Genomic DNA, 27,665 nt, shown 5'->3' on the forward strand with positions numbered 1-27,665 from the left:
GGTTATTATAGTTAACGAAAACTAATGAAATAACGAAAACTAGAATTGAAAAAACATTTTCGTTAACTGAAATAAAAATAAAAACGGGAGTTTTTTAAAAAACGATAACTAACTGAAACTGTATTGTGTGGTTACAAAACTAACTAAAACTAACTAAAATTATAGTGAAAATGTCCTTAGTTTTCGTCTTTGACAACTTTTTTCATACATAAACCTTTTTGGTTGATATGAAATCTATTTCATCTATCTGGTTTTATGACTTAGTATATTTATTGGGGCTGAGATGGATCAGACAAAGGAAATAAAGGAAACATTTATTGTGACTTATTGAATCTGGCACCCAACAAATACCCCATTACAAAAAACTAAAACTAACACTAAAACTAATAAACACTAAACTAAAACTAAGCATTTTCCAAAAAATAAAACTAATCAAAACTAGCAAACCCACTCTAAAAACTAATTAAAACTAACTGAATTTGAAAACAAAAAATTGACAACGAAATTAAAACTAAAACTAATGAAAAATCCAAAACTATTATAACCTTGATACACATCCCGAGCATGTCTTTCTGACCTATACATCTTTTATGTGAATCTCTTAAAGCTGCTTCAGTGTGTAAATTGTGTTTTACGAACTGTTTTTCTCTCCTTCAGGCTCCTCAGTCGGCCTCTCTCTTCTCCCTCTGAGGCGGCTGTCTGTCCACCTGGTGGACTGCTTGAAACACCCGGCGCCGACCAGCCCCCCGACCGCTGAGCCGAGTCCCGCCAGCGTCGAGGTGGAGCTGAAGGAGGAGGAGGACGAGCAGCCGGACACCAACACCATAAACCTGCAGCCGGACACCAACACCATAAACCTACGTTGCTTTAAATTAGAACTGGAAGAGTCGGAGAATGACAGCAGAGACCGTGACTGGGAGGAAACTAAGACAGAGGAAGCGGACGAGCTGCAGCCGAGTAACGCTGGAAACGATCCAGCAGGAACCGGATCCCCCAGACCGCCTGAGTCCATCAGAACAGCCGCAGTCCGTCTGTCAGAGGAGCAACAAGAGGAGGCGAACCAGACTGATACAAACTCACTAAATGATGCTACTGCGGAGGAACAAGAAGCCGGAGACCCAGCTGAGCCCCAAGGTGGAGGTAAATGTTTCTTTAAAGTCATCTCAGTGTTTTAAAAACAATCTTAGACTCAATCCATAGACTGTTTAAATAATGAACCTAGTCACCGTGACATCACCCACTGGTATGTGGCCCTTATTTGGACTTCATGTTAGCATTAGCTGGATGTTAATTTTGGCAAAAAAACAATAACAAAATGTTCATTACTGACCGCAAAAAATGAACAGCGACTCCTTGGAGTGTCTGTTAGTCCAACCAAACACTGAACAAGACATTTTAATGAACATAACATTTGAATAAACTGTCATTAAGTGAAAATACAGTAAAAGTTATGAGAACAAACGGGTTATATATAATTTTATTGACACGTTGCTGTGGATACGCATTGTTCTGGTTCTCTCCTGATGACGGCTCAACCTGTTAGCCACCTGTCAATCAAAGGTAGCCCCGCCCCAAAACATGATTCTTTATCTTCTATTTTCTTCTAAATGGGGCCATTATTATTATAACTATTAACAACAAATTGTCTTGAAGAAGCTGTTTTACTAGCCATTGAGACTATAGTGTTGTCCTAAAAAAATTCTTAGTTAATAAATCAAGTGAGAAGTTTTCTCATTTTGCAATGAAACGAATGGACAGAAACTGAACTTTATCTGAGCATTTCTGTCTTTTTTCTCTTAATGCAGAGAAGAAGAAGAAGAAGCGGCAGAAAGAAGCATCAGAAGCCCGACATCACTGCGAGCATTGCGGGAAATCCTTTGCAAGAAGAAGCAACGTCACCAGACACCAGAGGAACCACTGCAGCACGGCGCCGAGCCAGCTGGAGTCGGATCGGGAGGTGTTTGCATGTCAGAAATGCAGCATGACTTTCCGGAGTAAACGCCACTTAAAGCTGCACATGCGCATTCACACGGAGGACAGCGAGAACCAGGAGGGGAGTAAAATATCTCCACGGGAGAGATGTCACGCCTGCAAGCAGTGCAACAAGAGCTTCTTCCTGCTCCACACCCTCCGGCAGCACCAGCTCATCCACACGGGGGAGAAGAGTTACAGCTGCGAGGTGTGCGGGAAGCAGTTCGGCAGGGAGGAAACGCTGAGGACGCACCAGCTCACGCACACGGGGGAGAAACCGTTTGAGTGTGAGACGTGCGGCAAGGCCTGCGCCAGGAAGGGAGACCTGAAAACACACATGCTGAGCCACTCGGAGGAGAGACCGCACCGCTGCAGCCGCTGCCCCAAGAGCTTCAAGCAGCTGACCAAACTGAAGCAGCACGAGCGCGTTCACACGGGCGAGAAACCGTACCAGTGCAAGCTGTGTCCGAAGCGGTTCAGGCTGCAGACAGCGCTGGTGACGCACCAGTACACCCACTCAGGGGAGAAACCCTTCAAGTGCACCCTGTGCCCCAAGGCCTTCAGCGTCAAGAACAACCTGAAGAAGCACCACATGATCCACACCGGGGAGAAACCGTACAGCTGCTCGCACTGCGCCAAGAGCTTCAGACTCCTGCAGCACCTGGTCATCCACGAGCGCAGCCACACCGGCGAGAAACCGTACAAGTGCGACAGATGTGGGAAAGCCTTCGCCCACCCGTCGGCCCTGAAAACACACCAGCAGAACCACAAGGAGAAACCGCCTGGCTGCTCCCTGTGCGGACATACCTTCACAGAGTTCACGGAGCTAGCCGGTCACGAGTGCAGTGACATGACAGAGAAACCACACCACTGCTCTCAGTGCGGGAAACGCTTCGTTCAGGCTGTGAACCTGAAGGCACACCAGAGGATTCACTCAGGGGAAAAACCCTATAACTGCAAAGACTGCGGGAAGCAATTTAACCACAAGGGCAACCTCACCAAACACTCACGCATCCACACGGGGGAGAAACCCTTCGAGTGTGGGGAGTGTAAGAGGGGCTTCAGGTTGCTGCAGCACCTCACCAACCACCAGCTGACTCACAGCAAGAAACACTGACTCTGGATCTGAGGATTTGGAAAAAAATGATTAGACCACCCTTGTTTTCTCCTTGCTTTCTTGTTCATTTTAATTCCTGGTAGAATGGAAAATGGCAAGCTGATATCTAACCATTTTCCATGGTTTTCTTGATCATTATTTTGGTTATTATCAAGAAAACCATGAAAAATGTAAAGATATCACCTCCTAAAATAAACTCTTATCAGCTAGTTTTGTTTGTATCATTATATTTGTCCAAACAAATGTACCTTTAGTTGTACCAGGCATTAAAATGAACAAAAAATTGAAGAAAACAAGGGTGGTCTAATCAATTTTTCCATGACTATGGTTTTTTTTTTTAAGCAATTGCCAAAAATGCACCATCCATCGTCGAAAGAAGCTGTAAAAACAGGCATTAAGTGTGTTTCGATTGAGAACTTTTTGGAAAGCGGCTGAGTGTTTTGGCTCCGCCCACTAGTTAGTTCCCCTCGGCCTCTGTTTCCAACTGAGTTCCAATAGGCGTGTTTCCATCAGTCGCTAGATTTGTCGCTAGTCGCTTTTCTCAAAAATAGTCTCTAGAGGGGTCTGAAAAGTCGCTAAATATAGAAAAAAAAGTTGCCAATAAGTTGGCATAGGAAACATGCTTTTTGTCTCTATATTTAGACTATTCAGACCCTCTAGAGAGTCTTTGTCTCTATATTTAGACTATTCAGACCCTCTAGAGAGTCTTTGTCTCTATATTTAGACTATTCAGACCATCTAGAGACTCTTTGTCTCTATATTTAGACTATTCAGACCCTCTAGAGACTCTTTGTCTCTATATTTAGACTATTCAGACCCTCTAGAGACTATTTGTCTCTATATTTAGACTATTCAGACCCCCTAGAGACTCTTTGTCTCTATATTTAGACTATTCAGACCCTCTAGAGACTCTTTGTCTCTATATTTAGACTATTCAGACCATCTAGAAAGTCTTTGTCTCTATATTTAGACTATTCAGACCCTCTAGAGACTCTTTGTCTCTATATTTAGACTATTCACACCCTCTAGAGACTCTTTGTCTCTATATTTAGACTATTCAGACCCTCTAGAGACTCTTTGTCTCTATATTTAGACTATTCAGACCCTCTAGAGACTCTTTGTCTCTATATTTAGACGATTCAGACCATCTAGAGACTCTTTGTTTCTATATTTAGACTATTCAGACCCTCTAGAGACTATTTGTCTCTATATTTAGACTATTCAGACCATCTAGAGAGTCTTTGTCTCTATATTTAGACTATTCAGACCCTCTAGAGAGTCTTTGTCTCTATATTTAGACTATTCAGACCCTCTAGAGAGTCTTTGTCTCTATATTTAGACTATTCAGACCATCTAGAGACTCTTTGTCTCTATATTTAGACTATTCAGACCTTCTAGAGAGTCTTTGTCTCTATATTTAGACCATTCAGACCCTCTAGAGACTCTTTGTCTCTATATTTAGACTATTCAGACCCTCTAGAGACTCTTTGTCTCTATATTTAGACTATTCAGTCCCTCTAGAGAGTCTTTGTCTCTATATTTAGACTATTCAGACCATCTAGAGAGTCTTTGTCTCTATATTTAGACTATTCAGACCCCTCTAGAGACTATTTGTCTCTATATTTAGACTATTCAGACCATCTAGAGAGTCTTTGTCTCTATATTTAGACTATTCAGACCATCTAGAGACTCTTTGTCTCTATATTTAGACTAGTCAGACCCTCTAGAGAGTCTTTGTCTCTATATTTAGACTATTCAGACCGTCTAGAGAGTCTTTGTCTCTATATTTAGACTATTCAGACCATCTAGAGACTCTTTGTCTCTATATTTAGACTAGTCAGACCCTCTAGAGAGTCTTTGTCTCTATATTTAGACTATTCAGACCCTCTAGAGACTCTTTGTCTCTATATTTAGACTATTCAGACCCTCTAGAGACTCTTTGTCTCTATATTTAGACTATTCAGACCATCTAGAGAGTCTTTGTCTCTATATTTAGACTATTCAGACCATCTAGAGACTATTTGTCTCTACATTTAGACTATTCAGACCCTCTAGAGACTCTTTGTCTCTTTATTTAGACTATTCAGATCATCTAGAGACTATTTGTCTCTATATTTAGACTATTCAGACCCTCTAGAGAGTCTTTGTCTCTACATTTAGACTATTCAGACCCTCTAGAGAGTCTTTGTCTCTATATTTAGACTATTCAGATCATCTAGAGACTATTTGTCTCTATAATTAGACTATTCAGACCCTCTAGAGAGTCTTTGTCTCTATATTTAGACTATTCAGACCCTCTAGAGACTCTTTGTCTCTATATTTAGACTATTCAGACCCTCTAGAGACTCTTTGTCTCTATATTCAGACTATTCAGACCCTCTAGAGACTCTTTGTCTCTATATTTAGACTATTCAGACCCTCTAGAGAGTCTTTGTCTCTATATTTAGACTATTCAGACCCTCTAGAGACTCTTTGTCTCTATATTTAGACTATTCAGACCCTCTAGAGACTCTTTGTCTCTATGTTTAGACTATTCAGACCATCTAGAGAGTCTTTGTCTCTATATTAAGACTATTCAGACCCTCTAGAGACTCTTTGTCTCTATATTTAGACTATTCAGACCATCTAGAGAGTCTTTGTCTCTATATTTAGACTATTCAGACCATCTAGAGACTATTTGTCTCTATATTTAGACTATTCAGACCCTCTAGAGACTCTTTGTCTCTATATTTAGACTATTCAGACCCTCTAGAGACTCTTTGTCTCTATATTTAGACTATTCAGACCCTCTAGAGACTCTTTGTCTCTATATTTAGACTATTCAGACCCTCTAGAGACTCTTTGTCTCTATATTTAGACTATTCAGACAATCTAGAGAGTCTTTGTCTCTATATTTAGACTATTCAGACCTCCAGAGGCCGAAAGTTCAACTTTCACAAGAGTTTAAAAATGGTTTAAGAACGCGTCCTTTCTGTCAGCCTGTCTGAAGCTAAAACAGTTATTCTAGTTATACTTTAAAATTATATAAAGACTAGAAATGTTTGTTTTGTTGGTGCTGCTGCTGATTCTCTTCATTACGTGCCTTTAATTTACATGTTATGTTGTTATATATTATACCAACCAAACGCTGTGTAACTGTACTGTGATTATTATTTATTTTGAAAATGATAATAAATGAAAAATCTGAAAAAAACATTTCTGTGGAGATTTTATTTACGTATCTGTTGCACATGAAAGAGGATCAAAACAAAGCAACAATAGACAATTTTATTAATTCAAGGTTTAAATTTATTAGAATTATTGTGACTTATTTCATACTTTTTTTAAAGATTATTATTTTTTCATTTTTATTTTTTATTTTCAATTTTTTGCTCCATGTCTTTGCGCTAACATTTTCCACCTGCTTTCACTCATTGTGCTAAGCTAAGCTAACACTCCCCCCTACTTTTACTGATTGCAGATTGGAAAAAATACCAAGTTGGGTAACTTTTCCCCACATCGGTCCTCAGAAACAGACTCTCTGTCCTGGACCAGGTCCTCTTGTGGCTCATATGTTTGTTCCTGTCCCTGTTTTTTTTGTATCTCTGCTGCCGGTAAGAGCTGCAGTGAGTCAGTGAGTCAGTGAGTGGGCGGCAGAGACTCACAGAACAACAAACAGCCTGCAGGTCGATCAGAGGTCAGAGGTCACTCAGCGGGGCGAGGTGAAGCCTTAAAGCTCGGCTTCGTCGTCAGAGAATCATTCAGTCTTCACTCAGAAACAAAGATGGAGGCACTCAGAGTTCTCGTCTGTCTCAGTCTGATCTGTGCAGCTTCAGCGAACGTGAGTCAATATTTTATTATTTGTTTAATTTCTCTGTTTTCTTGTTTTTTTTTATCTGTATTTACTCATAAGATAAAACTTTATTTATCCTGTGGGAAAATACTTTTATTTTGAAAAGTCTTTATAATGTAAAAAATGCCACATATTTGTTGAACAATGTAACAAAATATAGGATTCGTTAATAGGACTTGATGTAAAAAATGGTATTTATGGATTAAAAACTGAAGTTTTCCAAACAAGACCAGATCAGCCATATATTGTAAAGAAAAAAAAAAGTACAGAGAGAGAAATTTTAAAGTTATTAAATATATATATATATATATATATATATATATATATATATTATTAAAATAATTTTAAATGTTTTTTTTCCAACAATTTTTTAAAGCTATTTTTGTAATTATTTTCAGTGTTTTAGAATCTAAATTACTTATGCTTTATGTCATAGGTTTATGCATTGTTGTTGTTTTTGTTAATTATATGAATAATGTAAAAAAAATGTTTTCTTCCAACAGTTTTTATAAGATATTTCTCTAGTCATATTTCAGTTTTTAATTTAACATTATGACATTCTCTGTGTATATATAACTGTTTTTGGTAATAATAATAATAATAATAATAATAATAATAATAATGATAATGTGCAAATAAATGTAGTTTTCCACCATAAAAGTTCAGTTTTTTTAAATGTATTTAATACCTAGGTAAGCATACAAACTAACTAATATTATTCTATATTATAATATTTTAATAATATTTTTTATATAGTATAATAAAATTATTAAATATTTTTACCTATAGGACACCTTTAAAAGACAAAAAAAAATGTATTCGACCGCAAAAGTAAGATAAAATAAAAAAGATAAAAACTGCCAAACTTTTATAGTGACAAGACCATTAAAAAACAATAAATAAGAAAAAATCAAATGAATTCAAGCAATAAAAAGATAAAACCATATCAAAGGAAGTGTATTCAGTTGTTAATGACGAGTAAAAGTAAAAACGAATATAACGGTGTGTAAAAACTATTTGTATTTACATACATAATGCTGTTAAACAGCTGTTTTTTTCATTTGCAATAAAAATTATTTAATGTGTTATTATTCCCCTCAAAACAAGACAAGAATCAACCTTAACTTTATGAAACTGAATGATTTCCTTGATTTGTGTAAATGTATTTTAGTGCAGGAAATAATATAATATATATATATATATATAATATATAAAATAATATAAATGGTTTATAAACTAATTATTAACCATTTACAAAGTGCCATACATATTTAATCTTTAAAGGTTTTCAAACACTTTCTTAAAGGTATATGAATCATTTTTTGAATAATTTACATACTTGAAGATTGGTGTTAAAATGTGTTATAATGAGTGCAAACCTATTAATAAACTAATAATTATAATGTACTTGTTTGTTAATGGTAAAGTAACTATCAACTTACATTAATATACCATCTATTTGCCATTTATAAATCATAGTTCAACATTTTTAAATGGTCTATTTACCTTCTATAAGTGATGGTTATTGTAAAGTGTTACCACAAATTTTATTGTTTTGATTGCATTTCTTTAACTTTATTAGAATGATCCTATAATGAAAAATATCATCTCTCTCTCTCTCTCTCTCTCTCTCTCTCTTTCTCTCTCTCTCTCTCTCTCTCTCTCTCTCTCTCTCTCTTTCTCTCTCTCTCTCTTTCTCTCTCTCTCTCTCTCTCTCTCTCTCTCTCTCTCTCTCTCTCTCTCTCTCTCTCTCTCCCCAGTCTCCCATTGACCCCAGAGGAACCCGTCCGGTGGAGCAGGGCACCAGAAATGAAAAATGTGCCACGGAGAGGGATTGGCCTTTCTGCACAGACGACCAATGGGTAAAAATAAAATTCAAAATCACATTTCTGTTAACCCTCTGAACCCCAGTGAGCTGATTCAAGGCGTTTTTCTCCTGTCCTCTCCTCTCTGATCTGTGTAAACAGAATGAGGAGAAGAGAGATGTTGATTCATGTCAGGAAAGGAACTAAATGTGCAAAAAAAAAAAGATGTAAAATCACCAAAAAAGGATAGAAATTGACAAAAAAGATGAAAAATGACTAAAATGACACAAAATTACAAAAAACTATGGAAAATGACCCAAAAAACATTTTTCTCCACATATTGTACATATTCTCAGTATTGTCATGTTTCCAGCCTCTCCTGTCCTCTCCTCTCAGCTCTGTGTAAACAGCCTCTCCTGTCCTCTCCTCTCCTCTCTGTGTAAACGGCCTCTCCTGTCCTCTCCTCTCTGCTCTGTGTAAACAGCCTCTCCTGTCCTCTCCTCTCTGCTCTGTGTAAACAGCCTCTCCTGTCCTCTCCTCTCTGCTCTGTGTAAACAGCCTCTCCTGTCCTCTCCTCTCAGCTCTGTGTAAACAGCCTCTCCTGTCCTCTCCTCTCTGCTCTGTGTAAACAGATTCTCAGCAGAATCAATCATGTCTTCAGTGTCTCAGGAGCAGAATTTAATGTTTTTAACAGGATCTGGTTCGTGCAAACACTTGAATAAAGAGATATTGACACAAATATCAACATTTAATACAAGTTTTGGTCACTTTTTATAACGGAAACTTTCGTAAATGATGATCCGTTTTAAGGACTATCAGAAAGCTCAAATTTCGAGTATAATTTTTACAGTTTTCCTACGATAAACAGTGGATTTTTAAATCTTTTAACCCTTTGATGCACAACATGGGTCTAAAGTGACCCGACAGAGTTTTTATGTTCTATATCTCTATTCCAGGTTTTCCTCAATTGGTTTGTTTTTGATCATCATACATCCTATTTTTATGTTTTCCTTTATTTATTTTGAATAGAATCCCTTTTTCTGTCACTACTCTTCTAATGCACAACATGGGCGAAAAATGAGCCATATCCATTTTTTAGCTAAGTAGCTTGTTAAGCTAACTTCTTAGCTAACTTCTTGGCTAAGTATTTAACTAAGTAGCTTGCTAAGCTAACTACTTAGCTAACTTCTTGGCTAAGTAGTTAGCTTAGCAAGCGACATAACCAAGTAGTTAGCTATGTAATAATACAAAAACTTTTTTTCTTCATGAATGATTAGAAGCAAAATGAAAATAATGATCTGTTTTTATCAAAAACAAGATATTTAAACATACTTAGAATATTCAATCATAAAATAAGTTGATATCAAAACAGATAGCACAGAAACACACAGCAAGCATTAAATAACAGGGGAAATAAATGCGGGTCCTTTTTTACCCATGTTGAGCATCAAAGGGTTAAAGAAAACGTACTGCTGCAGTTCAGAGGGTTACGATTAAAAACGTTTAAATCCACTGCAAGATGTTGTGAGCTAAAAGCTAAAAGCATTTTTTTCTCCCCGCCTCGCCTCCCTCAGGGCCCTAAATGCCCGTCCGGCTGCAGGATTCTGGGCCTGATGAACAAAGACGACCACGACCTGCTGAAGAGGATCGAGAAGATCCGCAGCCTCCTGGACCAGAACAAGGCCAAGCACCGCTCGGCTGACCAGGCGTCCAAACAGACCTACGACTACCTGAAGGAGAGGCTCACCACGGATTCTGGTTAGTATGTGTCTGTGTGTCAAGTTGGTTTTGTTAATTATATGAATAATGTAAAAAAAAAAACATTCAAGATATTTTAATTATGGAAAATTTTTCACAGAGACTTTTTTAAAAATGTTTTCTTCCAACAGTTTTTATAAGATATTTCTCTAGTCATATTTCAGTTTTTAATTTAACATTATGATATTCTCTGTGTATATAACTGTTTTTGGTAATAATAATAATAATAATAATAATAATAATAATAATAATAATAATAATAATAATGATAATGTGCAAATAAATGTAGTTTTCCACCATAAAAGTTCAGTTTTTTTAAATGTATTTAATACCTAGGTAAGCATACAAACTATCTGTAATATTATTTTATATTATAATATTTTAGTATTTTTTTTATATATTATAATAAAATTATTAAATAATTTTACCTATAGGACACCTTTAAAAGACAAAAAAAAATGTATTCGACGGCAAGAGTAAGATAAAATAAAAAATAAAAAACATAAAAACTGCCAAACTTTTAAGACCATTAAAAAACAATAAATAAGAAAAAATCAAATGAATTCAAGCAATAAAAAGATAAAACCATATCAAAGGAAGTGTATTTAGTTGTTAATGACAAGTCAAAGTAAAAACGAAGATAATAACGATTTTGTGCACAAAATCTATATAAATCTCCTGCAGCTCTGTGGATTCAGCACAATCATGGCTAGAAGTGGGAACAACTCCAACATGTCTTTGAGCTGAATAACACAGTTAGAATGACAGAAATCAGAAAAAATGAAAAATTGTAATAGATGAGAATTGGTATATAAACACTTTTTGGTGCTAGAAGTGTCACGAATGTTGTAAAAAAAAGTAACAACACAAAATCAGGGAAAAAAGACATAAAATCAGGAAAAAAAGACACAAAATCTTCCAAAAAAAAGACACAAAATTACCACAAAAAATGTTTAAAATCACAAAAAAATTCCCCCCAAAAAAAGACACAAAATTACAGACAAAGACATAAAATCACCCAAAAAAGACTCAAAATTGCCCCCAAAAAACCCACAAAATTCCCAAGAAAGACACAAAATTACCCAAAAAAGACATTAAGTAACCAAAAAAGACCTAATTTACCAAAAAAGACCTAATTTACCAAAAAGAGAGGTAAACTCACCCAAAAGAAGACACAAAATTACCAAAAATAAAACCGTAAAATCACAAAAAAATTAGCAAAAAAAGACACAAAATTACAGAAAAAGACATAAAATCACCCAAAAAAAGACTCAAAATTGCCCCCCAAAAAAACACAAAATTCCCAAGAAAGACACAAAATTACCCAAAAAAAAGACATTAAGTAACCAAAAAAGACCTAATTTACCAAAAAATACCTAATTTACCAAAAAGAGAGGTGAACTCACCCAAAAGAAGACAAAACCTTTGTAAAACGAATCAAAGTTTCTCCATGTTTTAAATAACAGTATCACTATCTTAAGCTTCGTTTTGGTCACTTTTTATAACGGAAATGTTCGTAACCTAGGACCGTCGGAAAAGTTCTAAATTTTTTTTTGACTTTTTTACTTAAAAAAATGTTTCCAGCCTCTCTTGTCCTCTCCTCTCTGATCTGTGTAAACCCATGCAGTGAATTGAATGGGGGGTTTGATGAAAGTTAGTACAATTTCATGCTAGTTTTGGGTATTTTTCTCTGATTGTGTTCATTATAAATGATCCATTCAAGGACGGCCCGAAATCTGTTAATATGTCTAATCATTTCTTTGTGTTTACAGTTCTTGACTGTGATAATTAAAAAGTAATTTAGGGGATTTAAAAAAAAAAGATGACATGCTTTTTATGCCTGCAGCATTGAAAGTTTTAAAGGAGGAGTTAGTGAGAAACATCAACTGGAATTAGTTATTAAAGAAGAGATTATTGTTACAATTTTTGTTCATTCTGCTGAATTTACGAAGAACAAGATGAGTTTGCATTGACAGAAAAGAGGCTGAGATACACTACTGGTCAAAAGTTTTAGAACACACCAACTTTTCCAGAATTTAATTGAAAATGATGCAGTTTAATGTCTCAGTGTACTCTGAAATTAATGCACATTTGCAACATTTAAAATTCTTGATTGAGCATGATAGTGTTTTGAAACTAAAAAAAATGATTCAAAATCACATTTTATGTTGGACTAAAGGACTAAAAAAACCCACAAAATTCCCAAGAAAGACACAAAATTACCCAAAAAAGACATTAAGTAACCAAAAAAGACCTACTTTACCAAAAAAGACCTAATTTACCAAAAAGAGAGGTGAACTCACCCAAAAGAAGACACAAAATTACCAAAAAACCTTTGTAAAACGAACAAAAGTTTCTCCATGTTTTAAATAACACAGAAGTATCACTATCTTAAGTAAAAAAAGTAAAAAAAAGATTCAAAATCACATTTTATGTTGGACTAAAGGACTAAAAAAAGACACAAAATGACTAAAAAAAGACACAAACTGACCAAAAAAAGACACCAAAAGACACAAAATGATCAAAAAAAGACACCAAAAGACACAAAATGACTAAAAAAAGACACCAAAAGACACAAAATGATCAAAAAAAGACACCAAAAGACACAAAATGACTAAAAAAAGACACAACGTTACCAAAAAAGACACAAAATGACCAAAAAAAAGACACAAAATGACAAAAAAAAGACACAAAATGACCAAAAAAAGACATGAAAAGAATTCAAAAATGGACAAAATAGCCCAAGACTCCATAGAGTTAAGTTGTTAACCCATTTCTTGTTCCCTGAAAAAGGCCTACTTGTATAATTCTGAAATGTACATTATTTTTCAGTTTTGGTTAAGCTTACCTTTTTTTATTTACCTCTGGCAGTTCACCACTTACCTTTGGACCCTTTCAAGCTGTTCATTTGACTTGAACTGCTTGAATTTCAATAAAAAACTGGAAAAATTGGGGTGTTCTAAAACTTTTGACCGGTAGTGTATGAAATGTTTATGACACGTTCCTCCACCAGGTCACGACAACAACTACTACGACCTGGCCCAGCGTCTCCGTCAGAGGATCACCGAGATGAAGATCAAGATCGACCGCCAGCTGAGGATCCTGGCGGCCCTGAAGGACCGGGTCAAGGACCAGGTGGTGGAGATGCAGCGGCTGGAGGTACAGTAGATAATAACGCAGCTTCACAAAACTGTCAAAAGTGTCTTTTTTCACACTTATTTACACATATTGTGGTTGATGAAGCGTTTAGATCGTTTAACCCATTAAGGCCTAAAACGGCTGGAAAAAATGCCTGTAAAACCTCTGGGCGATTTTGAAAGAACCCCCTAAAACCTGAAGTTTTTCTGGAAATTCAACAGAAGATTTTTCAGCCTCTGTAGCAGATAGAAATTAAATTCAAAAAGTATTTGAGAGCTTATACCCGTGGCTTTCATGAGAAGTTGAGTTTATTTGTCCAAACCTTCAATAAAGTTTTTTTTTTTAAATCAACAAACTCAGCAAATGTTACATTTGACTGAATAAAAAATCCTATGCATAATACTAATACATGCCCATTAGCAAGATGCTAACATGATATGACCATTGGAAGAAATAGACATAGTTCTCATTGGCCTACTCTAATAAAAATAATAATAAATAATAATAATAATAATAAATTTTATCTATATTGAACTTTTCAGGGTACTCAACGACGCATAAAGTAATATAAGACATAAACAGTCATGATTTCTTATATCATCATCACAATCAATTAGTATTATTATTTTTAATATATTATTAATAATATTATTATTATCTCCAGATGGCCACAAATCTGTCTGTTCTTTGGTGAAAATATGTCGTCTAAAAACATATTCCTCATCCATAAATGCCGGTCGATTGGTTCCGAGGGTTCAAAGTCGGATCAGCAATAAAATCATCGGTGCTGTTTTCATCAGATCTCTTCCGTCACTTCCTGCTGAGCTCCTCCGCTATAGTCGTCTTCCTCCATGATTTATAAGTTCTGGAAAAGTCCCATGTTGCATTGCGACACTCCCAAATGTATTCTGATGCATTTCATTGGCCAAGAGACCGAAAATAGGTGGAAAAAAATACAAATACTACAAAACAACGTATCCGCTTTCCAGGCTTTAATGGTAGAATAACGCAACAGCGCTCTCGGTTTTAATGGTAGAAATGTGGTAATGATTTCCTGCCTTACATGGGTTAAACATCAAACGTCATATTAAATGTTTTTTAAGCTTTATGTTTTCTTGGTTAAGGATGTGCTTGAATTCAGACATACTACTTTACAAATGCTTGATTTTCAGCATCATCTGGTGTTTTATTAATCTAAATGTTCTTGTTTGTTTATTGTCTCCTGGTGTCTCAAACCAGACAAATAATACAAAGTAGATACAACACCTGCACTATAAACATTAGAATTACCGGAAAAAAAAGTAGAAATTACCAAAAAAAAGTCTGAATTACCATAAAAAAAGTCTAAATTACCAGAGTCTAAATAACCAGAAAAAAAGGTAGAATTACCAGAATGAAGTCAAATTTACAATAGAAAAGTAGAAATTACAAAATAAAGTCCATATAACCAGGGGAAAGTAGGATTACCAGAAAAACAGTAAAAATCACGAGGAAAAAAAGTCTAAATTAGCAGAAAAAAAGTCTAAATGACCAGAAAAGGGTCTAAATAACCAGAAAAAAGTCTAAATTACCAGAAAAAAAGTCTAAATTACCAGAATAAATGGTCTAAATTACCAGAAAAAAAGTCTAAATTACCAAAAATGTGAAAAATACAAAAAAAAGTATAAATTGTGCGTCAGGATATCGTGTTGGGAAGTCATCGAAATAACGCTGCTAAAAGTTCATCTTTTTTATGTTTCATTCAGAAACATTGGGAGCAGAGAACCTTGTTGTTTGTGAAAGTTTGATAAAATGCTGCAGTTTCAGACAATTGATAAAACAATTCTTGATTGGATTTTATTTTGTGAAACAAAATGCAGTTAAACAGTTAAATTGCAATATATTGTATCAATACTCACCATATCACAAAATGCTTAAAATCGTAATAACATTGTATTGTGACTCAAGTATCGGGGTAAAATTGTATCGTGGGGCTGATATGCTGATTCACACCTCTATAAAGAAATATAGTGAATTTTGTTTTTCTCTTTTGCATTTATAATAACAATTTAAATGTTTTACATAGGCTTTGAGGAGCTGCACGCTTGTTTTATTAGCTTTGTAAACTGTTCCTGCAGCAGTTAGAAGTTAGAAAAGTACTTGGCCATACAATTTTTACAGATAAATATTTTTTTTTACATTTGAATAAAATTGAATTTTTATATAAACACTTTTCCAGGTTCGCACAAGTGTCACAAATGTTGTAAATAACAACACAAAATTGCCCCCCAAAAAACACAAAATGATTGAAACGACACAAAATTAACAAAGAAAACACAGAATTACCCCCAAAAAGATGCATAATAACCCAAAAAGATACAAAATGACAAAAAAAGTATGTAAAATGAACAAAAAAAGTTTTTCTATGTTTTAAATAACAAGATTTTTACAATCGATCGATAAATTAAGCCAAAATATAATGTTGAGAAACAATTTCTCTTGACCTTTTGGTAGACAAACCCAGAACAACTAAACAAGAAAATTACATTTTGATTATTCATTATGAATATGGAATGAAATATGGATTTTCTGCAAATAACATCAAACTGGTAATTTTTTCTTGTTTTGAAATTATTTGCAAAGATCATTATTCAGTTCTCTAAAGTTTCTTTGAGACAAAAAGGTCGGTGTCATCTGCAAACAGTCGTAGAAATTCGATGCTAGATGCTGCAAAGATCATTTCTATGGGAAATAATAAAGGCCTGTGTGTGGATCCCTGAGGTACACCATATCTGTTTTTTATTTTTTAAATCTGTAAGGCAGAACAGATGTTTCAGCCTTTATTTGTTCACAATATGAACACAGATTTCTGCAGAGTCTGTGCATGTAAACACGCTTATCCTTTTGTTTTTGTCTCCTCTGTCAGGTTGATATCGATATCAAGCTCCGTTCCTGCAAAGGATCCTGCAAAAGCTACACCGAGCACACGGTGGACCACGACAGCTACGTGGTCCTGGACAAACACGTAAAGACCTTAAAACTTTCTTGGTTTAATCAAAATCTGTTATTGTTGTTTTCACAGAAACAGCAAATCTGAAACAGGATTTTTAGTTACTTTCTTTGAATTTTTTTTTTTTTTTTTTTTTTTTTTTTAATGTCCTGACAAACATAGTCTTAGTATAATACCTCCAATGTCCATTTAGTGAATAACTTTAAGAGTAAAAATACACCTTTTTTTTTCTTTAAACCATCAAGTGTTCAGAGCTTTTTTAAAGAATTGATGGTTAGATAAATTGTGTCAATAAATTCTAAGATCTGAGGGCTTATTTTATAGAATTATTATTGTTAGTTTTATTATGTTTAATCAAAATACAAATGTTAAGAAGAATAGTTAAACATTTTTTAATCTAATGCTTCATATCCAATTGGTTTCGACATAAATTACAGCACATCTTAGAAATAACTTTCCATTTCATAGTACTTTTTAAAAAAATCAATAGAAATTTATACACAAATCTACACTGAAAATTTCAGCAGGTTGAAAATTTTCATTATTGACTTTTTTGATGGTTTTAGAAGACGCTTACTCTTTCTGTCTGGTTCCAGGTGAGCCAGCTGGACGCCCAGGCGCCTCAGAACATCGAGTCTGTGAAAACGTTGTACGTGATGAAGAGCCGGTTGATGCAGGACTCCGACCCGAACTCCAACTTCAAGACGAAGGTCGTGGGCGGTGTTGCGACAGGAGAGCAGACAGTAGATGTGTTCCATGATGTGAGGAGCTCTTTGTCTCTTAGAAGTCCTGTTGTAGGACTAACCGTTATTTGGCTACCATCAGTACTAAAACACAACTTTTCTCTCCCAGGTGACGACCAACGAGCTGATCCTGGAGCAGGAAGGCTCCTCCTCCGCCCCGGCAACCATCTCCAAGACCTCAGGTGATTCCTACCTTTCGTCTACATCCTCCTCCTCCTCCTCCTCCTCCTCCTCCGCGCATTCCGGCGCTTCCGATTCATCCAGATCCATCACTGAGCTCGGAGGAGGAGGAGGAGGAGGAACTGGAGGTTTCTTCGCCGGAGGGTTCGAGCCGTCCAGTACGAGCCACGTGACCACCGTCTCCTGCACCAAGAGCTTCAGGACAGTCGTCACGCACACGAAGGACGGGCCGGTGGAGACGACGGAGGAGGTGATCGGGGGAGGCCCGGAGTGCCAAACCATGGCGGGTCTCAACAAGGGAAGCATGTCCTCCTTCTTCCCCGGCCTCACCCACACATCCTCCTCCTCCTCCTCCTCCTCCTTCCCCGACCTCGCCCACACATCCTCCTCCTCCTCCTTCCCCGGCCACACCCACACATCCTCCTCCTCCTCCTCCTTCCCCGGCCACACCCACACATCCTCCTCCTCCTCCTCCTCCTCCTCCTCTTATTCTACCTCCGGCGGCGCTAAAGGAAGCCTCGTGGATTCCAAAACAGATATGTTCGGGCTCGACATCGCCGGCTTCTTGACGGACCCGGCAGATGACGACGTTCCTGATTTCCACGCCCGCAGTGTGAAGACAGTGCGTACCGAGCGGCAGGCCGATTATATAGGAAAAGGTACCAAAACATCCGACCTGGAGTGAAATCTTCAAGGCCCAGAGCCGCACGTTCAGCTAGAAAGCATGCGTTAGCATCAGCTAGCTAGCCTTATGTACCAAAAATATGAAGTGAGCACAGTAATTGTTGTTGTTGATTCTTGGAGCTCAAAGATGTTCGGATTCAGTTTGTTGTGTTTAATTGTCATGGAGTCGTTTTGAAATGCAGATTCACAGTTTATTCTGAGTTTATTGGGACATTTTGGACCGATTCAAACTTGTTGAGTTCATAAGATCACGTTAAAGTAGCCAGGAGTCTTTTACTCTTGTTTCAGATCTTTTTTGTCATTCCTTGTCAAGAACATTTGAATAAAACCAAATTCTCCCAACAGAACAATGGAAAAAAAGTCTTAAATTTCAATCTGCACTTGAAGAATCCTGCTGATTTTTCAAATGCAGATTGACATCAGTGATTGTTCGACATTTTCCAGGAAAAGTGGCGTTTCTTTTTTTTATTTTTATGACTGCAGTTAATTTCAGCTAGCGGAGCCATAGCCGGTCCAAGCTAACTCGTGGTCTGCGGTGTGCCCCTCTCTGTTCGCAGATTGTGTCGACGCCCACCAGAACCACCTGAAAGGGGAAACGAACGGCCTGTTTAAGATCAAACCCGGCGGCACCGACTCCACGCAGGTAGCAGAGGTTTACTGCCAGCAGGAGGGGCTTATGGGGGGGTGGTTGTTAGTCCAGCAAAGGCAGAGCGGCGCGCTCAGCTTCAACCGAACCTGGGCCGAGTACCGCGGCGGGTTCGGCTCGGTGGACGCGACGGGCAATGGGGAGTTCTGGCTCGGCAACCAGAACCTCCACCTGCTGACGAGTCGGGCCGAGAGCATGTTAAAGGTGGAGCTGGAGGATTGGGAGGGGGGCGTGGCCGGGGCCGAGTACACCGTCAGGGTGGGGACGGAGGAGCAGGGGTACCCGCTGCACGTGTCCGGGTACACCGGGGACGCCGGGGACGCTCTGGTGGCGTCCGATCCCGGCGTGTCCCACAACGGGATGAAGTTCAGCACCTTCGACAGAGATAACGACAAGTGGGGGGCGAGTTGCGCGGAAATGTTCGGGGGCGGGTGGTGGTACAACAAGTGCCAGGTGGCGAACTTGAATGGGGTTTATTCTAAAGGAACGCAACAACTGGAGGTGGGAAATGTGGGCGTCGTCTGGGCGCCGTACAAACCGGCCAGCCTGAAAACTGTCCGCATGTTTATCCGACCGGCTGCTTTTTGACAGGACAAAAAATCATCAAATGACATTAAATAACCAAAAGATACGACAAGGGACAAAGAGAAGAGGCTGAAATAAGTCAAAGTTTCTTTCTGTTGATTTGTTCGTTAATCATTCTGGGATTTCCAAATCATGTTGTTGAGTTGACTCCTGTGTAAATGTCGTTGACCTGTTTATCGATGACTGAACTCTGATCAATCAATAAAGATCCAATGTTCACTTCAGCTGCTGCGCCTCCTGCTCTTTTTTTAAGTCCAATTTAGAGAATAAAATAAACGTCATTAAATAATAAAAAAAATTGGTTAAATTTTTAAATATTTCAAATACAATATATATATAAAACATACCATTTTACAACATATTATTGCAAAGTAATGACAGAAATATTTATAAAAATATGATAAATATTTTAATATACAAATGTTATATATATATATATATATATATATATATTATAAATAACAAAAATAAAAAAATATATTATATTCTCTGCATCACTTTGAGATTGTTGAAATGCAAAGTGCAATACAAATAAAAATCTATAAATATTTTAATATACAAATGTTATATATATATATATATATATTATAAATAACAAAAAATAAAAAATATAATTATATTCTCTGCATCACTTTGAGATTGTTGAAATGCAAAGTGCAATACAAATAAAAATATAAATCCATTATAATAAAATTATAGATAAATATACATTAATATACCATGATATAAAGTTATCTAACAAATTTTGTCTTTATAATGTTATATTACAAAAAATGATTTAAAAAAACAACTGAATGAAATTAATGAAAAGGTCCAACTTTTTCTTCATGTTTTAAGTCTAGTTTGTATTTTTTTTATTGTGAAACATTTTGAGACTTCTGGTGTCGAGTGGTCAATTGAATTTTAAAACAAAATCAGCTTTTGCATCGAACACATCTGCAGACTTATTTAAAGCAGAAAAGATAACATAATGCAACAGTAAATTAATAAATGTTCACCTTTCATAAATATCTCTTCTTTTTAAATATTTCACAGATTAAATCTGTTTCAGTGTCTGAAATCTTTCTGGGAATACAAATACAGAGTTATATAATCTTTAAAACATCTATATTATGATATATTTATGATGCTTCATGACTAAATGCACAAAAAATGGTAAAACTTCTGCCAGCAAACAGCTACTATCAAAAAATAATAAAAAAAAAAAAAAAAAAAAAGTAAGATATTTTCTTTTACTTTCTTTAAAGATATAGATAGTATTTGAAATATAGTATATAAAATATTTATTTCTTTAAAATAACTTATTTTAAACTTTATTGTAATGTTTGTGTTTGGCACGTTATGCTGCCAGACTTTTTTTTCTTTTTTTTAATTATTGTTATTATTACTTTTTATTTTACAACAAAAAGTTGTAATATGATGTGTATTTTTTTTTTATTTTTCATGTATTAAGCAATTGTTATCGTACTGTAAACTTCCCAGGAACCTTATGAAGATATGAAATCTCTATGATGTATTAAAAGGGAAACTTAAAAAAAAAAGGAAAAAAAGGAAAACTTAAAAAAAAAAACTTTTAGTAAAGCTTTATGTTCCCTCAGGGATGGAAATGGTGATTTGCATAGTTTTAAACATATTTATGTCTTTACAACTTTATAATTTGTAACTTATACATGCTTTTTAAAGTAATAAAACATAAACGCCACGAGTGAAAAACTGCACACACAGTTTATTGAGTTTGTTCCAAAGAGAAAATTCAGAGAAAATTGGTGACTTCTCCGACACAGAAGAACAAATCGATATGTTTTGTGCAGTACAAAGTATAATATTTACCTCCAAGATGTAGACATATAAAGGGGTTTAACTGGAATTACTCAACATCTATTGCAAAATTGTACTAAAGCGAACTGATGTTGGATGATTCAGCTTGTTAATTCAGAGTGTTTGACATGTGTCATATTGGATCTTTGTCCTCTGTAAACACATTTATCTCTGTTTGATTCAGAGCTGAGTTGAAGGTGAACTGACCACAGTCCTGTTTGTTTTTCTGCAGTTTGTAAAAGGCTGAGGCAGCAGAGTGGAGACGTCCCACAGCCCACTCACGCCCACACACACACACACAGGAGGAATCAGTGTGGAGCAGCAGCACACGCCCCCCTGTGTTCAGACGACGACTGGGTGAGAGACAATCTGATTTATAACCCTGGGTGGACGACAGGAGACTCAAAATGTCACACAAAAGGAATTTAAAGTTACAAAGAGGCACAAAAAGACGAAAGATGGATGCAAAATAATCCCAGAGACGCAAAAACGACTCCAAGGGGATGCAAAATGATCACAAGTAGACCCAGAATTACCACAAAGACACACAAATAAAAATGGATGCAAAACATCCACAAGGGGATGCAAAATGACCACAATTACTCACAAAATGTACTAAAAAAGAGGCACAAAATAACTAAAAATAAATAAAAAAGCTGTCATAAAAAGATGCAAATTAACTATAAATTGATGCAGCACAACTGTCTATAAAAGACGTGCAAAATGAAGGGATGCAAATCATCTACAGAGGGATGCAAAATGATCATAAGTAGACCTAAAATTACCATAAAGACACACAAATAAAAATGGATGCAGAACAACTAAAAGGTGAAGCAAAATTATCACAATTAGACTCTTAATAATCGAAAGATCTCCGAGTGATCATAAAGGATGTGTAAAATTACCAGATGCAAAACATCCACAAGGAGATGCAAAATGACCACAATTACTCACAAAATGTTCTAAAAAAGAGGCACAAAATAACTAAAAAGAAATAAAAAAGCTGCCATAAAAAGATGCAAATTAACTATAAATTGATGCAAAACAACCGACTATAAAATTCGTGCAAAATGAAGGGATGCAAATCATCTACAGAGGGATGCAAAATGATCACAAGTAGACCCAGAATTACCACAAAGACGCGGAAATAAAAATGGATGCAGAACAACTTAAAGGTGAAGCAAAATGATCACAATTAGACTCTTAATTATTGAAAGATCTCCGAATGATCATAAAGGATGTGTAAAATGAACAGATGCAAAACATCCACAAGGGGATGCAAAATTACCACAATTACTCACAAAATGTACTAAAAAGAGGCACAAAATAACTAAAAAGAAATGCAAAACTGCCGTAAAAAGATGCAAATTAACTATAATTTGATGCAAAACAACTGTCGAATTACTATGAAAGACGTGCAAAATGAAGGGATGCAAAACATCTACAGAGAGATGCAAAATGATCACAAGTAGACCTAAAATTACTACAAAGACACACATCACAACACAAAAAATAATAATAACATTTAATTATTTTCAGAAAGCTATATATTTATTATATTAAATATATTTATTTTATAGATTTAATTTTTATTTATAATAAACAGTAAATATCTGTTTGTTTGCTTTTTAATATTTTGACATACGTTTTTTTTTTTTTACTTGAATATGCTGTTTTTGTTAGGGTTTTTTTTTCATTTTTTTTTTTTTTTTTTTAAGTGTGTTACTCAAGTTTCCCTTTTCAATAAAATAAAAGTTTGTCACTTTGACAGAAAGTCTAAAGAAGAAAATGTATTTTCTGTCTTCCTGTTGTGTTTTGTGACTTTTGTGACTAACTTGTAACCAACGGAGGACCAGTTCCTGCTGCACGTTCCCCGACGCTCCTGTAAACTTGTGTTCCTCTCCAAAAGGTTCTTAAATGCCCCTCCGGCTGCAGGCTCCAGGGTCTGATCTCCCAGGCGGAGAACCAGGCGGAGCAGAGGCTGAGGAAGCTTTGTAAGAAGGCGAAGATGTACGAGGACGCGGTGGAGAAATCCATGTCGACGATGACGCGAGTCTACAGCTTCAACCGGAGAGATATCGTCAGCAGACACGGTGAGGCCGGAAATGTTCCCGACATGGTACACTGTAAAAAATGTTTGTAGAAATTACAGTAAAACACTGTCAAATTATATCAGAAATAGGGCGTGAAATTAAAAATGTAATATCACCGTAGTAGACACTTTTAATTACCGTAAATCAAAGAATAGCACAAAACTTTTACTTTTTTCTGTCAAAAAACGTCACAAGGACATAACTACCTTAAAAATAATAGCAGACCAAAGGACCTAACAAAGGACCTAAAATGACCAAAAGAGTCACAAAACGACCAAAAAAAGACAGAAAACCATCAAAAAAAGACACAAAATGACCAAAAGAGACACAAAACTATCTGAAAAGACACAAAATGACCAAAAAAAAGACAGAAAACGACCAAAAGAGACATGAAATTATCAAAAAAAGACACAAAATGACCAAAAAAATACGTAAAATTATCAAATGAGACACAAAATTACCAAAAAGAGACACAATAGGGATAAAATGGCAAGTGATTTTTCAGTCTCAATGACAGATTTAGCTGATATTTACATTTAAATTTACAGTACAAAACCCACTCACTGTATTTTTTACGGTAAAGTTCTGGCAACCACAGCTGCCGGTATTTTACCGTAAATTAAACAGAATATTTTTTACAGTGTAGAAGTGAGTAAAGTGCTGCTGGCTGACTCTCTGTGTCTCCAGTGGCGGAGCTGAAGTTCGTGGAACAGGCCGAGGGTTTGGCGAAGAACCTCATGTCTCTAAGAGATCGCTCGTCCCGGCTGTCGCTGCGACTCGAAGAGCTGAAGAGCAACGTCCATAAACAGATGGAGGAGCTGTACCGGACAGAGGTGAGACCTGATGACACGACACTGCAACTTATAAAATCTATATAAATCTATAAGTCCTGCAGCTCTATGAAATCAGCACAATCATGGCTAGAAGTGGGAACAACTCAAACATGTCTTTGTGCAGAAAAACACAGTAAGAATGACAGAATTCAGATAAAACGGCAAAACACAAGTTGAATTTTTTTTTCAAAATTGGAATAAATTGGAATTTTTTTATAAGAACACTTTTTCGAGTGCCCATATGTAACACGAATTCCCCCAAAAAACTACCAAGAAAAAAGATGTAAAATCACCAGAAAATGACAAAAAATAACAAAAGAAAAAAAGAAACAAAATTACCGAAAAAGACACAAAAAATAGACAAAAAAACCATTCACCATTTTTTTTTTTTTTAGTGTATTCCAGCCGTCCACATGTCTGTTCCAGGAGAATAATTTGTGGTTGTTTTGTGTCTCCAGGTGCACATCGACATGCAGCTGCGAGCCTGCTCCGGCTCCTGTCGCTCCGCGTTTCCGTTCGCGGTCGATCATCTCGGCTTCGAGACGCTTCACGCCGACCTGCAGCAGATGGACCGGAGGAGGAAGTCGGCCCCGCCTCCGGAGGACGTCCCACATGTCACCCTGCAGCCGGTAGACATCAGCCCGCCACCGCCACCAGAGTACCGGACCATCCCGACGGTCCGGAGAGAACTGTTGACCCAGTTTGAGGACATCGGGCAGAACCGGGTGGTTCTGGAGGAGCTGCTGGACTGAAGTTTGACAGCTGACAGTGGGAGCAGCCGACGGGTCTTTCTTTTCTCGTGTAACAGCACCTTGTGGTTTTATTTTGAAGGGGCTGATTTAAATAAACACCATCACTGTTGTTGAAGAAAACTTGAAACTAACGAGAGACCATAAACTCAGTACGAGAATGTTTACTGAGGTCACCAATCAAGTCAGAAGTAGGCTAATTTTCTCATAGGCTCTATACAATAATTATATATAATATAATTAAAAACAATTATAACAATTAAAAAGAACAAACACATTTTTTCCAACCAAAAAAATGATACTTTGAGCAAAATATTAATGTCTGAAAAACAACTTGAACATTATTTTATTTGAAATAAAAAAACTCAAAACTGTGGATATAATAAATAATAATCTTTCCTTATTAAGCATGCATTTTTTCTGGAATATTCTGCCTCTCATCACGTCTGTTAAACAGATATTTAAAATATAATTGCATGGAGAACACACTCCTCTTTTTTCCTGTAATAATATTTATGTCACCTTCTCCACATATAGACAGATATAATAACTCATTTCTGTTGATATCAACCTCATTTTTTGTTATTTGTATATTCACAGTTAATAAAAGACAGTTTTGCACAATTCTGGTTTCTCTCCTTTATTTTATATATATATATTTATTTTATTTTATTCCCGATTAAGTGTATTTCTGTTTTATTTTGAAAGGCTGGAGCAAACTATGCTCGAATATGTATCAACAGATTATACTAAAGTCATTTTTAGGCATTTTTAAATGTTATCTTTTTAAAAAAAATTTTTTTTTACCTGACTGTTTTTCTCCAATTTTTCAACACATCATAATATGGTGTTTTTCTGTCATTTATGGAAAACCTATGCACCAATATGTATCTGTATCAACAGACTTTAATAAAGTCATTTTTAGCATTTTAAGGCATTTTAAAATTTGACCATTTTTGACAAAAATCGTCATAGTATTACTTTTTTGTTTTTGTCCAATATTTCAACATCGGTTTTTGCTGTCATTCATGGAGAAACTATGCTCTAATATGTATCGACAGACTATAATAAAGTCATTTTTAGGCATTTTAAAATTTGACCATTTTTGACAAAAAATGACATACTATAGTATGACTTTTTTGGTTTTGTCCAATTTTTCGACATACTATAATATTGTGTTTTTCTGTCATTCATGGACAGACTATACTCTATGTTTCAACAGACTATAATAAAGTCATTTTCATGCATTTTTAAATTTGACCATTTTTGACAAAAAACAACATACTATAGTAAGGGGTTTTGTTTTTTTTTGGCCAATTTTTCGACAATATGGTGTTTTCTGTCAAACTATGCTCTTATATGTATCAACAGACTTTAATGAAGTCATTTTTATGCATTTCAAAATTTGATGATTTTTGACAAAAAACGACATACTATAGCATTACTTTTTTTTTTGTCCAATTTTTCGACATACCATAATATTGTATTTTCTGTCATTTATGGAAAAACTATGCTCCAATATGTATCTGTATCAACAGACTTTAATAAAGTCATTTTAAGGCATTTTAAAATTTGACCATTTTTGACAAAAAACATCATAGCATGAATTTTTTGTTTCTGTCAAATTTTTCGACATCCCTTAATATGTTTTTTTTTCTGTCATTTATGGACAAACTATGCTCTAATATGTATCGACAGACTATAATAAAGTCATTTTCATGCATTTTTAAATTTGACCATTTTGGTTTTTTTTGGCCAATTTTTCGACAATATGGTGTTTTCTGTCAAATTATGCTCTTATATGTATCGACAGACTATAATAAAGTCATTTTTAGGCATTTCAAAATTTGACAATTTTTGATAAAAAACTATATAAAATACTAATATAAACTATAGCATGACTTTTTTTTTTTTGTCCAATTTTTCATCATACCATAACATTGTGTTTTCTCTCATTTATGGAAAAGCTATGCACCAATATGTATCTGTATCAACAGACTTTAATAAAGTCATTTTTAGCATTTTAAGGCATTTTCAAATTTGACCATTTTTGGTTTTTGTCCAATATTTCAACATCGTTTTTTTTCTGTCATTTATGGACAAACTATGCTCTAATATGTATCAACAGACTATAATAAAGTCATTTTTAGGCATTTTAAAATGTGAACATTTTGGACAAAAAATGACATACTATAGCATTACTTTTTTGGTTTTGTCCAATTTTTCGATATACTATAATATTGTGTTTTCCTGTCATTCATGGACAGACTATACTCTATGTTTCAACAGAATATAATAAAGTCATTTTCATGCATTTTAAAAATTGACCATTTTTGACAAAAAAACAACATACTAGTATGATTTTTTTTGTTTTTGGCCAATTTTTTGACATCCCATAATATGGAGTTTTTCTGTCAAACTATGCTCTAATATGTATCAACAGACTATAATAAAGTCATTTTTAGCATTTTAAGGCATTTAAAATTTGACCATTTTTGACAAAAAACATCATAGTATGATTTTTTTGTTTCTGTCAAATTTTTCAACATCCCTTAATATGTTAATTTCTGTCATTTATGGACAAACTCTGCTCTAATATGTATCAACAGACTATAATAAAGACATTTTTATGCATTTGAAATTTTTGAAATTTGACAAAAAACGACATACTAAAGAATGACTTCAGCTTCCTGTTACTTCAGCCATTTTTCTCTCTCTTCTAGA

General features: G+C 35.5%; 3 protein-coding genes across 3 annotated transcripts; all 3 read left to right on the top strand.

Moving 5' to 3' along the window:
- Nucleotides 1–1,761: 1,761 nt before the first annotated feature.
- Nucleotides 1,762–3,111, top strand: LOC131989086 (zinc finger protein 85-like). The gene has a single exon (XM_059354262.1). It carries the CDS (start codon nucleotides 1,982–1,984, stop codon nucleotides 3,086–3,088), a length of 1,107 nt encoding a protein of 368 aa, XP_059210245.1. The 5' UTR covers nucleotides 1,762–1,981; the 3' UTR covers nucleotides 3,089–3,111.
- Nucleotides 3,112–6,751: 3,640 nt separating this feature from the next.
- fga (fibrinogen alpha chain) lies at nucleotides 6,752–19,672 on the top strand. Its single transcript, XM_059354240.1, has 8 exons — nucleotides 6,752–6,908; nucleotides 8,681–8,782; nucleotides 10,300–10,483; nucleotides 13,497–13,642; nucleotides 16,527–16,625; nucleotides 17,207–17,371; nucleotides 17,463–18,192; nucleotides 18,775–19,672. The coding sequence occupies exons 1-8, from the start codon at nucleotides 6,852–6,854 to the stop codon at nucleotides 19,449–19,451; spliced, it is 2,160 nt and encodes a 719-aa protein (XP_059210223.1). The 5' UTR covers nucleotides 6,752–6,851; the 3' UTR covers nucleotides 19,452–19,672.
- A 4,326-nt stretch (nucleotides 19,673–23,998) lies between these two features.
- LOC131989101 (uncharacterized) lies at nucleotides 23,999–25,584 on the top strand. Its single transcript, XM_059354283.1, has 2 exons — nucleotides 23,999–24,192; nucleotides 24,651–25,584. Exons 1-2 carry the CDS (start codon nucleotides 24,097–24,099, stop codon nucleotides 24,942–24,944), a joined length of 390 nt encoding a protein of 129 aa, XP_059210266.1. The 5' UTR covers nucleotides 23,999–24,096; the 3' UTR covers nucleotides 24,945–25,584.
- Nucleotides 25,585–27,665: the final 2,081 nt, after the last annotated feature.

The sequence above is a fragment of the Centropristis striata genome, chromosome 17, assembly GCF_030273125.1.
Source record: "Centropristis striata isolate RG_2023a ecotype Rhode Island chromosome 17, C.striata_1.0, whole genome shotgun sequence".
Lineage (NCBI taxonomy): Eukaryota > Metazoa > Chordata > Actinopteri > Perciformes > Serranidae > Centropristis > Centropristis striata.